Source organism: Vicia villosa, linkage group LG1 (genome assembly GCF_029867415.1).
Source record: "Vicia villosa cultivar HV-30 ecotype Madison, WI linkage group LG1, Vvil1.0, whole genome shotgun sequence".
Lineage (NCBI taxonomy): Eukaryota > Viridiplantae > Streptophyta > Magnoliopsida > Fabales > Fabaceae > Vicia > Vicia villosa.
Window position 1 is genome coordinate 231,502,078 of NC_081180.1, and position 15,393 is coordinate 231,517,470.

The window sequence follows — 15,393 nt, forward strand, 5'->3', positions numbered from 1 at the left end:
ACTTTAAAAAAAATTATATTTAAATATAAGTTATTTTATAATTCCAACAAATAATTAATAATATTTTTTTATTATATTTTTAAATATTTATTATTTTTTCTTTTAATTATGTAAATTTATCTTTCACATATCATTAATGAAAGACAATTTTATAAAAACTTTCGTAATTTTTCAAAAGTGTAAAACGACTTAGGATAAAAAAAAATAGTATCAATTATTCATAATTTACTTTTTCAAATTTAACATTTCCCCCTAATAACATTCAAAGGTAAAAAAAATTCATACTAAAAAACAAAACAAAAATATTATTGAATTCAATTCTCTTCCATAAAATAAAACAGTACAAATCAATCTCTTTCAATTTCATCAGCAACAACAATGCCAATAAAAATTAAAACAAAAAAAAAAGTAAAAAAAAAAATAAAGAAAAATTCAAGATGCAGAATAAGGACCTGAACCCCTAGGAGAAGTCGTAGGAAAAAGAGGAAGCAAACGAGGTTCAGAATCTCTGGGAGTTGAAACCGGTGAAGGATGTAAAAAGAATCCCTTCTCTTTAATGGCTTTATCTTCAGCTTCCGCGTTCAAGCAAGAGCTTCTGGAGGGTCCGGATCGGTCAAACGGGTCGGGTATAAGAGGTGTGACAGGGCTTAAGACAAGAGAAGGAAAATCTAGGATGCTAGGTGAGAGGATCTCTTGTTTGGTACGAGGTGAGAAAGATGTGTTGTTGGAGAAAATGGGTAGTAATGGGTTTATGTTGAGGTTTTTGTGAAGTGAGTTTCTTCTTTCGTAGAGTTTGAAACCGGATTGGTGTTGTTTTTTGGGGATGGTGTTGATTGGTGGAATGTTGTTGTTGTTGTTGAGGTGGTTGTGGTTGTGGTGGTTTGGTTTGGAGGAAGAGGAGGATGCTTGTTTTGATGTTTCCGAGGAACCGGTTAACATTTGGACAACTTGTTTGAACGAGGTTGTGTCTGCTTGAACGAACGTTGTTGGGTATGGGTTACCGGGTTCGGATCTTGTGATGGGTCTTGGGGAGGGGATTTGGGTTTTGGGGGAAGGGAGAGAAGATGGGGTTTGATCTTCTTGGTATCTCATGGAAATGGAATCCATGGAAGAAATGAAGAAGGAAGGAAGAGAGAAGAAAGTTGAGAAGTAAAGAGTGTTAAATAGAATAGAGTAGAGTAGAGTGTAGAATAGAATAATGAGATGCGACTTTGGTTACTTGGTTTTGTTTTGACATAACATGTTGCATAATCACATGTTTATATTAAAAGATATTTTGTAAAAAAAATGATTTAAAAAATGTTTGTGCAAATATTAGTTTTACTAATTTTTAATAAAATAGTAATTCTTTTATCAATTTACCTGTATTAAAATTAACATGTCCGTCTCATTTAGAATTTCTTGTAAAAATTAGAAAGAAAATGACAACTAACGGAGCAAATAAAATTTTGACATTATTTAAAAAAATGAAGGTCGATTAGGCAGTTCGACGGTATTAATTTTTTAAAGGGTATAGAAAAAAATGGGACGGAATGGACAAACACATTAGAGAATACGAGTTTAAAATTTGATTCTTAAAGAAATTGTTGGTAAAATACGCATTTCTTTCGACATGTTTTTACCACCTCTAATTAGTTTCAAAAGTCGAACATCGAAAAAAATATGATCTAATTTGTGTTATAAGTTGAATAATTTTTAGTTTACTTGCATTAGATTCATCAATCGTTAGTTGGTCTGGTGGCGATTGATGTTGGACTTAATAATAAGGATTACTGAGAAGAGACTAAAATCATTTGATAGCAGAACTGACCTTCAAACTAATTAATCGATCCAGAGGACCGAATATTGTAGTGAAAACAAAAAAAAAAATTAAATTCGACTAAAATTTAATTTTAAATTAATTTACTTATGTCAAAACTTTACTAATTATGTAGTTGGGAAACCCTTACAAAAAAGAAATGTAGTTGGGAATCAAATTGTTAAAATTAAAATACCATATGTTTTTGAATTTAGAGTTGATACTCTCATTGTGGAGTGTAGACTGTAGATGCTCCTACTCACTAGGTATGTATAATTGTATAGCTAGTCTATCGAGAGATTAATACCACTAGTACTACAATGTTTATTGGCCTAACATAACATTCCAAATTATTTTTTGTTTGTTTGTGAAGGAGTTAAGTTAACGTGTACATTCTTAATTATTCTTTAAACACCTAAGTTGACTAATCAAGTTTCTCTCGTGACCTTTGCGTGTATTTTTGGTATGTTCTTTGTCTAGGAAAAAAGATTAAAATGTATTCTTCGCTAAAACAATTTTAAAATGGTTTTGTAGTCGAGAAAAAATTGAAATATTAGTAAAAATATGTATGATTTTAGAAATTTTGTTATTAAAATTAATTATCATATTATTATTGACTTATTTTTGTTAGAACCTAAAATATCTTCAGTGAACAATAGAAAGTTTGAATATAGAAAGTTTGAATGTGGAGACTCAATGAGAGAGAGGATAGGAGGGATCACTATTGGGTAACTTTGGAGAGCCAAAGTCACCATAACTTTGTTCTATCTCTCTCCTAGTTTGCCCTCTTTATCATCCTCTATATTATTTCTTCTTTATTTTTTTTATTATAAACAACATAAAATGCACTAAAGTCACGTTAATTTCCCGCGACAAAATTATTAAATACTTTCTTAAGACAGGAGAATTAGAGAACGAGATTTGAAGGTGAGAATTTTCTATTTTATTAATTAACCATAACAATGATGAGTCTAGAGTATACAAGTGATTGGGATACAAAACAACAAGTTAAATAAGAGAAAAACCAAAAACTCAGACATATAACCGGTTACAGAAACCTGTAACTAATTATAGCTGCTAATAATAGAAAACTAACAAGTAGTTGAAACAGGTTACTGTGAATGCGTAACTGGTTACGCTAACTCGAAAAGTACTTTTTTCCAGCTTAATTGACTTATTTTGATGTTTGTAACTGTTAGCTGAAGATTTCGTTTGAGAAGAATGTCTTTCGAAGATTTGGAATTCAAAGGAAGATGGTTACTGATGATCATCTTTGAAGATAAAAATGGCTACTGATGGCCATGCTTCGAGAATGATGTTTAAGTTGGAACAAAGATAGTGAGCGCCGAAGCTAAATTCGAAAAGAATGGTCTTTGGGACTTAGACGTTTTTTGCGAAATATGCGAAGTACTGAAGCTTAGCGTGTTTTCGTGGCATTCTCGATTCTGATTACGTTGCCACGTGTCGAAAGAGGATTCAGGCGGGAGGATTTGAATTTCGAAGTAGTTTAGATAACTGCACAAAGACAGATGGCATCCCAGGGATTCTCGAAGAATAACGTGGCATCAGATTAGTGTAGGACCGTTAGGGTCAAATTTAGTATAAATAAGGGTCTTAGTATTAGGATTCCGTGTGTTCATTTTGTACAAATCACTCACATATTACTCAAGTATCAAGTGTTAAGAGAAAGAGTTCGCTGAGAAATGTACGTATGACACCAACACCATTTTAAATACATGTGTATTTTTCTTTATTCAAGTATCTTTCGATATTACTGCATTCCATTTACTTTATGTCATTTATATTCCTGTACTCTTTACTTTCATGTCATCTAATTTTCGAAGCATTTAACTTTTTTGCACTTTAAGATTCTTGCACTTTTACAGTTTTGTCTTATGTTTTATCTTTAACTTACCTTTTGCTGATGTTATATTTACGTGTATAACAAGGTGATTGCTAATCTTTATTTCCTTGATTAAGTATTTCTTATTTCGAGACACACCAACCATAGACATAATTCGAACTATCATGAATAACAACCTTTTTGACTATGTCCTAGGATCAATCTAGTCGATCCTGCGAGTAACCAAATCATATTTATTATAGTTTGGAAGACTAGAGGTTGTTTACCGGAAATCACCGTAAACAAATTGGCACGCCCAGTGGGACAGTGTCAAGCAGATTGTTATTAATCGATTGTTTTGTTTTGTCTAGAAAATATCAAGACCTTGTATGAACCTTAGGAACGGTAAATTAACAAACAGTGCACAACCGATTCCCAAACGAAGGTACAACAAGAAAATGGTCGTTACGACCAGTGTAGGGGGAGATCAAGATCCCCCACAAGGGTCAGGAACAGGAGCGGCAAATTCTACGCATGTTTCGACTTCTACTCAAGGAGCGCAGGATATACCGGGTCCGACTGGATCGAGACCTATGGATAGTTCCCAGGCTATACCTGAAAATAATGCAGCAACGACAGGGACTATTCCAGTTTCAGTGTCGACTACCGCGCCTCCATCCTCAAGTGCGAGCGAAATGCAACTTGCCTCGACAAATGCTGCAAATCAGTTATTTACCCCAGGATCATCCGCGTTCGAATGGAGACCAAACAGTCAATATGGAATGCCATATCCATACATGACAGGTACACGAGGAGTAGGACCTACATACACTACAACTAACCCAGTAACGTTTTCGCCAAATGCTGGTTCAGTGGGTCGAAGCGCACAAAACACTGGCTTCTCTGCCCAAATACCCAATTTTACCACAAGCAATCAAGCAGCATTCCGACAAGAGATGGACGCAAGTAACCACGATATGTTAGGAATCCTGGCCAAAGAATTAGCGTCAATCTTAAATCCATTAGCAACCAATATTGCTAATACTAATCGGCAGAATGTGGAAACTTTTCAAAAAATATCTTCCCAAATGAATCGAATGGCAGAATTCATGGGAGTTCAACAAACCAAGCGGAGAAATAACCAATTCTCTTATCGAGAAGGCGATCCCATTCTAGAACGTATCCAAAATGCGGTTCCTCCGCCTGGTGCAACCACTGCTGGCGTGATTTCTCCACAAAGAACAACAATGGTCGAAAGGAATCGGGTAATAGATTTAGAGGCTTCGAATCAAAGAACTGTTCCCGTCCAGCAAGAGTTTGAGGAAGAAAGACCCAGATTAAGGGTAATAGGTAGGAACAACACCCAGACGAAGTAGTTCAGAGAGTCAGGAGAGAAAACCTGGCTACAGAGAATAACCTAACTGCCATGATAGAGAGAGTTATGGCCAATAATGGCCTCAGTACTGGACTTCGACGTCCAAATTATACATCCCCCATAGCGGATTATATTATGCAAACATAATTACCAAGAGGGACCAAAGTACCCAAATTCACAAAGTTTTCAGGGGACACTAGTGAATCAACGGTGGAACATATTGCCAGGTATCTGACAGAAGCAGGAGATTTAGCAGGGAATGAGGATTTAAGGATTAAATACTTCCCTAGTTCGCTGACAAAAAATGCTTTTGTTTGGTTCACTACCTTACCCCCAAATTCGATAGATGCTTGGGCAAACTTGGAAAGATTATTCCATGAACAATTCTACATGGGTCAAACCAAGATAAGTCTGAAAGAATTGGCTAGCATCAAGAGGAAGTTCACATAACCTATAGATGAGTATCTAAACAGGTTCCGTTTGTTAAAGTCAAGATGTTTCACGACTGTCCCAGAGCATGAACTAGTCGAAATGGCTGCTGGTGGTTTAGATTATTCAATTAGAAAGAAACTGGATACTCAATATCTAAGGGATATGGCCCAGTTGGCAGATAGGGTTCGACAGGTCGAACGCTTAAAAGCAGAAAAGGCTAGGGCAAACAAGGGCTACAAGAAAGAAAGGGTAGCGTACGTCGAAGCAGGATACGTTGACAGCGAATCTTTCGAAGACTCATACATTGTAGAAGAGGTCGAAGTAGATCTAGCCGAACTAAAAGAAGCACCACCTTATGCTTGCAAATTACTTACCCCTGCCAATGGAAAAAATCCAGTAGAGAATGATAAGAGCGATAGATTTCCTAAGAAAACTTATACATTTGATGTCACTAAGTGTGACGAAATATTTGATTTACTAGTGAAAGATGGCCAAATGATAGTGCCCCCTAATTTTAAAATTCCTCCATTAGAACAACGGAAGAAGAGAGGTTTTTGTAAATATCATGGTTTTTTAGGCCATAAAACCTCACAATGTTTTCTTTTCAGGGATCTAATTCAGAATGCTATCAGAGATGGACGTTTGAAATTTGCTGATAAGGCCAAGAGCCACATGAAGGTCGACACAAACCCTTTGAACATTGCTGACACTAACCTGTGTGAACCACTTGATGTCAACATGGTAGAGGTGTCTGAAGTCGAAGTTGCTGAACCAGAAATGATGTCAACTGGAAAGCAGGCTACTGAAGGCCTAAATAACAATACAGTCTTCAATACTGATGTTGAAGAATCCTCCAATGCAGAGACGACTGAAGTTTTGAAAGAAGAAACCAATGAGGCCACTGAAGACCTCAGGGTGAAACTTCAAGAAATTCAGATTTCTGAAGCCCCTCCAGCAGTTGTTAACATGGTCAATGTTAGACGGCCTTTGTCTGAAATTGACGAACTGGAAAAATGGTTGACAAGGCAAAAGGGAAATATTGAAATTCCGCCAAGAGGAGAAACCCTGAAAGATTATCTCTGGAATTGCCATGAAAAGACTGGCGGAAAACAATGGATGTGTCCAAGGTGTTCGATCATGCTGAATTGAAGGGTCCAGGCTAACTTCGAAAGGGCCCTGCGAGAAAGATTGGAACAACCATGGAGAGGAGGAAATCCTTTGCTAAAGGTATACCCAAAGATGGAAGAAAGCTTGGTGGGCTTCCTGGTCAAATGCCACAGGGAAAACACTGAAATTGCACTATGTCCCAGATGTGGAGCAGTCTATGACGAAATACAGGCACGATCATTCGAAAGGGTGTATTGCTATATGGGTAGAGAAACTCAGGGACTTCGTCCTAACCTGTATGGTTTCGATATATGGACTCCATCGAAGAGACCTGACAACCCACATCCTAGAGCTCGAAGAGTCACATTCAAGGTCCCTGCGGACGTACCTAGGGACAGATGGATGCAAGCTGGTGCAAGGACCAACAAATAGCGAAGTTGGGACCAAGGGGGAAGGACTGCAACGGCGTATAGGAAACAATTCCAAACCTCAAATCAAGAGATGTACAGGTTGGAGAACTACAAAGGCAAAAATCCTATGTCCAGATCCCAATGGAGAAGACACCAGAGGATGAAGAAGGCTCAAAGAGAATACAAACCGAGGGAAATCGGATAATCTAGTAGTAACCAAGTCCCAACCCAGGGGGCAAGGTCAAGCAAACCTCCAGTGGAACGCAAATTGTTCGATTCTGAAAATGAGAAAGAAGAGGAAAAGATGCATTCCAGCCCTTGGAAAGAAGATGATAGAATGAAAAATGATTTTGACTCTGATGGGGTATCATCTATAAACCTCAACTGAAATGTTGTGTCTGTACTCCCTCATGAGTTTAATCAAGAAACTGAAGTTGAAGATTGTGAAGAGGCTGACGTCGAAGAGATGGCGAAACACAGACCTGTGTGTTACTATGTGCTGAACAATGGTGCAGTTGAAGAGCAGAATGCTTTCTTCGAGAGGCCTGATGAAGGTATGCGAAACCATTTGAAACCACTCTACATAAGGGCTAAGATTGCAAAATGTTGGCATTAATAAAGTCATGGTAGATGGAGGGGCAGCGGTGAACCTAATGCCCCAATACATGTTGAAAAGAATTGGTATGTTTGATACTGATATAAGGCCACATAACATGGTTTTGTCTAACTACGAAGGCAAAATAGGGCAAACCTTGGGAGTTGTCCAAGTAAATCTAACGGTGAGTTCAGTCACGAGGCCAACCATGTTTATGGTCATACCAGCAAAAGCAAATTATAACCTCTTGCTCGGAAGGGAATGGATCCATGGAGTTGCTGTTGTGCCTTCGACAATGCATCAAAGGTTAACCATTTGGAGAGAAGATGGCATAGTAGAGAATATTGAGGGGGATCAGAGTTATTACATGGCTGAAGTTAATCAAGTTAATAAGACTAACTTCGATAGGAACTTGGCAAACATAGGACCTTGCCATGCTGCGGAAGATATATACACCCCAAACAAGAATGCATTGTATTACTTGTCTTTGCACCCAAATGGGTTCCAATGGAATAGGGAAATAATGGACGGCCCAGAAGATACCGCACCAATAGAGCATTATCCAACAATACGGCCAACAGGCTGGGATGACGACGTTGATGATGTCTGAGTCATCATTCTTCGAAAATATTTCGGCTTATATAGCCGAGAATAAAAGAAAGACGACTCTCGAAGCCGAATTATCAAACATGTTGGTTAATGCAGGTCTAAGAAAGGAAGAAACGACAGATTCGGGGATACATATGATCCCTCAACCACCTGAAGATCCAGTTCGAGTCGAAGAAATCTCAGGAGAAGATTCGAGTCAAAGGTTAGACGCAATCTACGTCAAAGAACCCTTGGGATTCGAGAAGGACCCAATGGCATCAAACATAAAAATGTTAGCCCAAGATCCACTCGAAGAAGTAAATCTTGGAGACGAGGATCGAAAGAGGATAACATACGTCAGTGCGAAATTAGACCCAGCGTTGAAATCAAGAGTTATCAAGTTGTTAAAAGAAAACAAAGACTGTTTCGCTTGGGATTATGACAAGATGCCTGGTTTAGGAAGAGACCTGGTCGAACTAAAGTTTCCAATAAAGGAAGGGAAGAAGCCCATAAAGCAGACTCCTAGAAGGTTCGCGCCAGAGATCCATTCAAAGATTAAAGCAGAGGTCGAAAGGCTTCTACGTTGCAAGTTCATCCAAACTACAAGGTACGTTGAATGGATTGCCAATATTGTACCTGTTATAAAAAAGAATGGTTCATTAAGAGTATGCATAGATTTTCGTGATCTGAATGCAGCAACTCCTAAGGATGAATATCCCATGCCTGTGGCAGAAATGCTAGTAGATTCAGCCGCAGGCTTCGAATACCTAAGTATGTTGGATGGATACTCTGGGTATAATCAGATCTTCATTGCAGAAGAAGATGTGTCTAAAACAGCTTTTCGTTGCCCAGGGGCAATAGGCACCTATGAGTGGGTTGTAATGCCTTTCGATTTAAAGAATGCTGGGGCAACCTATCAAAGAGCAATGAACTCTATATTCCATGATTTTATAGAAACATTCATGCAAGTATACATAGATGACATCGTTGTGAAATCTATTTCAGATTACGATCATCTTGATCATCTAAGCCAATCATTCGAAAGAATGAGAAAACATGGCTTAAAGATGAATCCCCTTAAATATGCTTTCTTTATGCAGGCTGGAGATTTCCTGGGCTTCGTAGTCCATAAGAAGGGAATAGAAATTAACCAGAATAAAACAAAGGCTATCATGGAAACTAAGCCTCCATCCACGAAGAAAGAACTACAGTCCTTACTGGGGAAGATAAACTTCTTGAGAAGGTTTATCTCTAATTTGAGTGGACGCACGCAAGCTTTCTCCCCTCTACTTCGACTCAAGCAAGGAAATTTTGAATGGCGTGCTAAACATCAAGAAGCTTTTGATAAAATCAAGCAATACTTGATCCATCCACCAATTTTGTCTCCCCCAAATGGGAAGAAGCACATGCGCCTGTATATTTCGGCTTCAGATAATACAATAGGCAGTATGTTAGCGCAAGAAGATGAAAATGGCATCGAAAGAGCCATTTATTATTTAAGTAGAGTACTCAATGATGCAGAGACTAGGTATAGCGCAATAGAAAAACTCTGCCTTTGTTTATATTTCTCTTGTATCAAACTTAAGTATTATATAAAGCCAGTTGATGTTTATGTTTCGTCTCATTGTGATGTTATCAAACATATGCTATCAAAGCCAATATTGCATAGTCGAATTGGCAAATGGGCTTTAGCCTTTACTGAATACTCACTGATATTTCAACCTCTTAAGGCAATGAAAGGTCAGATTGTATAAGATTTCATTGTTGACCATGCAGTGGTTGAGAACCCTCAACAATATGTAGACTTGAAGCCTTGGAAGCTATACTTCGATGGTTCGACTCATAGAGAGGGAACTGGTGTTGGAATGTTGATAATTTCTCCTGATGGAATTCCAACAAAGCTCAAGTACAAGATTGAAGGTCCCTTATGCTCCAACAACGAAGCTGAATATGAAGCACTGATTGCTGGACTTGAAGCTTTGTTAGAATTGGGGGCAACCAGAGTCGAAATTAAAGGAGACTCCGAACTAGTGATTAAGCAACTAACAAAGGAGTACAAATGCATCAAAGAAAACTTGATCATGTACTTTGTCATAGCAAATAGGTTGCTTAAAAAATTTGAATATGTGGAGTTAAATCACGTCTCGAGGACCAAGAATCAAGAAGTAAACGATCTGGCACAGTTAGCCTCAGGATACAGGGTATCAAAAGAGAAATTAGAGGAACTGATCGAAGTAAGAGGAAAAGCAATGGCTACCAAGCTTTCCCCAAGTGACCTGGAGAATTCACAATTAGGTTTTGCCAGCAAAGAAGAGTTTGAAGTATTAAATATAGACTCTTTAGCAGACACAGATTGGAGGAGTCCAATTGTGAACTATCTAAAAGATCCTTCGACAGACACAGATAGAAAGGTGAAGTATAGAACTTTATCATATTTCCTGATGGGGAACGAATTGTTCAAGAAAACTCCTGAAGGAGTCTTGTTGAAATGTCTGGGTGAAGCAGAAGCATATTTGGCTCTCTCAAATGTACACAGTGGAGGATGTGGTGCACATCAAGCGGGGCACAAAATGAAATGGCTTCTGTTTCGATATGGAATGTATTGGCCTTCTATGTTAAAAGACTGCATAGAATTCGCAAAAGGGTGTCAAGAATGCCAAGAGAATGCAGGTATTCAACACGCTCCAGCGAATGAGTTAAGTTCAATAATAAAACCATGGCCTTTCAGAGGCTGGGCACTAGGTCTGATTGGAGAAATTCACCTTAAATCCTCTAAGGGTCAAAGATACATACTAGTAGGAATAGACTACTTCACAAAATGGGTCGAAGCGATACCGCTGGCGAATGTGGACCAAGAGGCTGTGATTGAGTTTATTCAGAAACACATCATATACAGATTTGGAATCCCAGAAAGTATAACCACAGATCAAGGATCAGTGTTCACTGGGCGAAAGATGCAAGACTTCGCCAAAGAAATGGGTTTCAAGTTGCTTACTTCTACACCTTACTATGCTCAGGCAAATGGACAAGTCGAAGCAGCGAATAAGATAATAATCGGTCTCATAAAGAAACATGTAGGAAAAAAGCCTAAGAGTTGGCACAAAACCTTGGACCAAGCGCTTTGGGCTTGTCGAACATCTCCAAAAGAAGCTACAAACACTACGCCTTTCCAACTGACATTTGGACATGACGCATGACTCCCAGTTGAGATATATTTGCAGTCAGTTCGGATACAAAGATAGGCAGAAATTCCTCCTAACATGTATTGGGAGTTGATGATGAACGAATTAGTAGACTTGGACGAAGACAGACTTCGAGCATTGGAGATGATAAAAAGACAAAAAGAAAGAGTGTCCAGAGCATACAACAAAAAGGTGAAAGGTAAAACGTTTATCAATAATGACTTAGTTTGGAAAGTTATTTTACCTATAGATCGAAAGAATGAAACACTTGGTAAATGGTCCCCACACTGGGAGGGACCCTTTCGAATCTTGAAAGTATTCTCGAATAACGCTTACGAGATAGAAGAGTTAGTAGAAGATCGCAGGATCCTAAGAGTAAATGGAAAGTATCTGAAGAGATACAAACCAAGCATGCACGAAGTAAAGATTGCAAAAACGTAGATATTGAGGTATTCTACGTAAGCCAAAATGGTTGAACTAACACCAAAATGGCTTTGTGTTCAAACAAACATGTATGGCAAATAAAGTAAGAAGACAAAGAAACTTCAAAATATTTTCCATTAATATTAAAGGAGTACATTCATTACAGAAAAGGTGGTTCCCAAAACATTGAAGGTCACAAAATCCAAAACATAAAAACCTAAAACAAACCACCTCCTAGTTGATCCTTTGATCTAAACCCTCTAGGGGCAACATGGGCAAGCTTTCCGCCTCGAACATGTCCATGGATCCAGAGTTACGCATCCTCCTTACTATTCCCTTTTTGAGGAATATGTAAGATAAGAGCCTTCCATATGGAAGACACGTTACGACCCCTTGACGAGCAGCAGCCATAGAAACTGCTTCAACAAGCCCTTTGAAAATCATTAAAGGGAAGTTGATTTTCTTCCCACGGAGGGCACAGAGGATAAATTCCAAATCCTCCACCATGATGTTGTTTTGATCATGGTTTCGTGGATGAAAGTTGCCCACGAGGAGTTGATGCCAAACCCTAATGACCTTGGCGCTGAAAGGATCGTTATCCATAAGAGTCCTCAACAGAAGATGAGTAGTCATGTTGAAGCTATTATCATCAAAAGTCTCACCAGAGTTATTGCATCTCATCAGGTTAGAGATGGTGGAGGGAGTGATTCTAATGTGGGGACTTCGAACCTCAGAGACTATAGTGGTTCTGCCTTCCGGATCTATGCGTAGAGACGCAAACATCCAAAAGTCTGCTAACATGTTGGGATAAACAGGTCCCTCTAGGATTTCATAGTAGAAATCAAGTTCTTGGTTAGCAAAAAGGGCACTGATGCTTATGAAGTTTTCCTCAAGTTCTTCTTCAGAGAGTTTGAACTCCTTTTTTATGCAAGCCCTAATGTTATTGTAAGTGAGGGGTAGTGCCATGTGGAGAAGAAAAGTTTGAAAAGGGTTTTTCTGACTCTGTGTTTGAGAGAATGCAAGAAGAGAAACGAAGTTTTGGACAAGAGTTTTGAAGCAAGCGTGAAGAAAGAAGTATAATGCTAATCCTTTATATAGACCTGGGGCAATAAAGGAACAGTTCAATTTTAATGATTGATTAGACTGCGTTTGGTATTCCAAAGAGAAGTTATGGCTTCCGCCGTTTCCCGCCCTTGGAAGTTGAGATGTAATCATGAATAACTGGTGCACGCACGTCTCAAAGAGACGTTTTGAAGAAAGTGACGTCATCACTTAATGATGGCTACGGCTAAGGGAGTAGAAACGTCAAGTCTAGGCTAAAAGGGTTGCGAAGGATAGTCAGGTCACGTGCTTAAATTTATTAAGATTACTGTGGCAATAAAAATATATTTTGGCAAGCTTTGAAGAATTTCTAGAGTGCTACTCATGACCATTGCAAAATGAAATAAGTGGGTAAATTGACATATAAAGTTGCAAGTATATAGATTCTTGGAGAAACTGAATACAAAACAAAGAAAAGATAAGTGCGCAGCACAAAAAGAGAGTACAAGGTTCGAAGCAACTAATTAAAATCCCTAGGAATATTATATTTTATCTTCGAATACTGAGTTTCCCACGAAGACATACGAAGATCAAGCAATGCCCGTTGTCTCTTTAGTTCTTCAATTTCTGGCACTAGCTTCTGTGCAGCCTCGAAGTGTTGGATCCCTGACTGCGCCACTTCAGTTAATTCCTGCTGATTGGTTTGCTGAATTGTTGCCTGACGAGACTCAGCCTCCTTTATCTTCTCTTCGAGCATTTGAATTTCCTGTTTCCAGGACTTGATATTCTTTTCACATTCGTCATACACTTCTTGATTCTTCAAGCGCTTTAGCTTAAGGGCGTCACCCTTTTTGGTTGCATCAGTAGCAGCTTTCCATGAAGAACTATGAGAAGCCATCTTCGCAGTGAGTTGTTCGTCAACATTTTGCTTCCGAAGAATGTTAGACTGAAGCTGTTCGATTAGAGAGCTTAGCAATACAATCACCTCTGAGACTTCTTTGGAAACCAGAAGTAGATCCACCCTCTTCAAAAGTTGGTTCAAGCTATGACCTTTGGTAGGATCCTTACTAAGAATTTCGACAAGGTTGGTTTCGAAGAACTTCTCCTTTATCTGATGAAGAAGACCAGAAGTATCCTCTTTGTCACCAGATTCTGTCTAAACAGCTGGAGAAGTTTCGAGCTCAGAGTACGAAATATTATCAATATTCATCATGGCCTTGAGGAAGCTGAGAGGATCAGTTTGCTTAAGTTGCTCCAATTCTAAAGGGGTAGGCTTTGCTGGGGCAAGCGTCGAAGTAGTTCCAGAAGTAACTACGGTCCCAAAGGTCGAAGTTTTGTGAAGATCGGTTTTGGCCAATTTGGAGGTTTCTTCCATAGCATTTTGTTCAGACACAGTATCTTCACTACCAGTTGGTTGTTCAGCTGCATTGACGCTACCTGAACCCTGACGATCTTCTCCCATATTGTCGTTCGTATGTGTAAGCCCTCGGTTTTTTATATCTCTCGTGAGAGATACGAACTGACTCTTCTTTTGCTTTTGAGTTTTGAAAATCAGAGAGTCGCCACCGACTTTTATTTTATCCAATTAAGGAAAGATTTATAAAAGAAACAGAAAAAGACCTTTAAGAGATTTTGGGTTCGGGGGTTGGTTATACAAAGGGAAGGTATTAGCACCCCTTTGTATCCATGGTTATCCATGGGCTCTTAATTGCTGAGCTCACTTGTTTGAATCATTTGTCTTGCCTTGAAATGCTTGTATGTGGTTTTAAAATTCATTTTAAAATTGACTTTGTAATGATCCTTGTGCGGATGTATACAAGATGTTTTGAAAAAGAGCTTTAACTTCGTAATGATCCTTGTTTGGATATATACCAAGTGTTGTCTTTTTTTGAAAGTTTTATTTAGAAAAACAATGATATATGAGACATTTTGTTGTTTTGATTTGAGCAAGCAATTAGGAGATCTACCCTAAGTTTATAAGGTCCTTTCCTATTTCTTTTAGAAAATTCTCTTTTAACCGGATGTAAACAAAAGTTTGAATTTGTATTTGAAACAGTAGAATTTGATTTTGAAAAGAGTAACAGAGGGGTTACCCTAAGAGGTGCAAGTGTGATTGTGTTCTGATTCAGATATTTTTATCTTTGAAGTTAGTGACCTAACGCTTCAGTTATTATCTTTGACATGCACGCAGTTTTATATGTACAGAATTTAAAGTGCGGGGATGTAAAATGCGGAAAATAAATCTACGCTATTACATCGATTGTGCGGGAAATGTAAACTACACTATTTACATAATTTTGACAACCTATACACTTTATCTAGGAATTTAAATTGCAATAAGATAAAAGAAATATTTTTGGATTTTTTGTATGGTTAATTTTAATTGGAATTAATGCATAATTAATTTAATTAAAATGAGAAAAAGGTAGAAATAAAATTTAAACCTAAAAATTAAGTCTAAAATATGTTCATATTGCTTATTAATTAATTTTAAAATAAAACTAATTTTTTTGGATTTTTTGAAGATGTTTTTGAAATTATTAAGTTAATTAACATATAATTATGCAAATAATTATACAAATAATTAAAACTTAAAGAG

The 15,393-nt window shown here is 37.9% G+C and overlaps 1 protein-coding gene across 1 annotated transcript; it reads right to left on the reverse strand.

The window, feature by feature from the left end:
• Positions 1–232: 232 nt before the first annotated feature.
• LOC131623549 (VQ motif-containing protein 4) lies at positions 233–1,208 on the reverse strand. The gene has a single exon (XM_058894563.1). It carries the CDS (start codon positions 1,105–1,107, stop codon positions 433–435), a length of 675 nt encoding a protein of 224 aa, XP_058750546.1. The 5' UTR covers positions 1,108–1,208; the 3' UTR covers positions 233–432.
• Between the last annotated feature and the right edge of the window lie 14,185 nt (positions 1,209–15,393).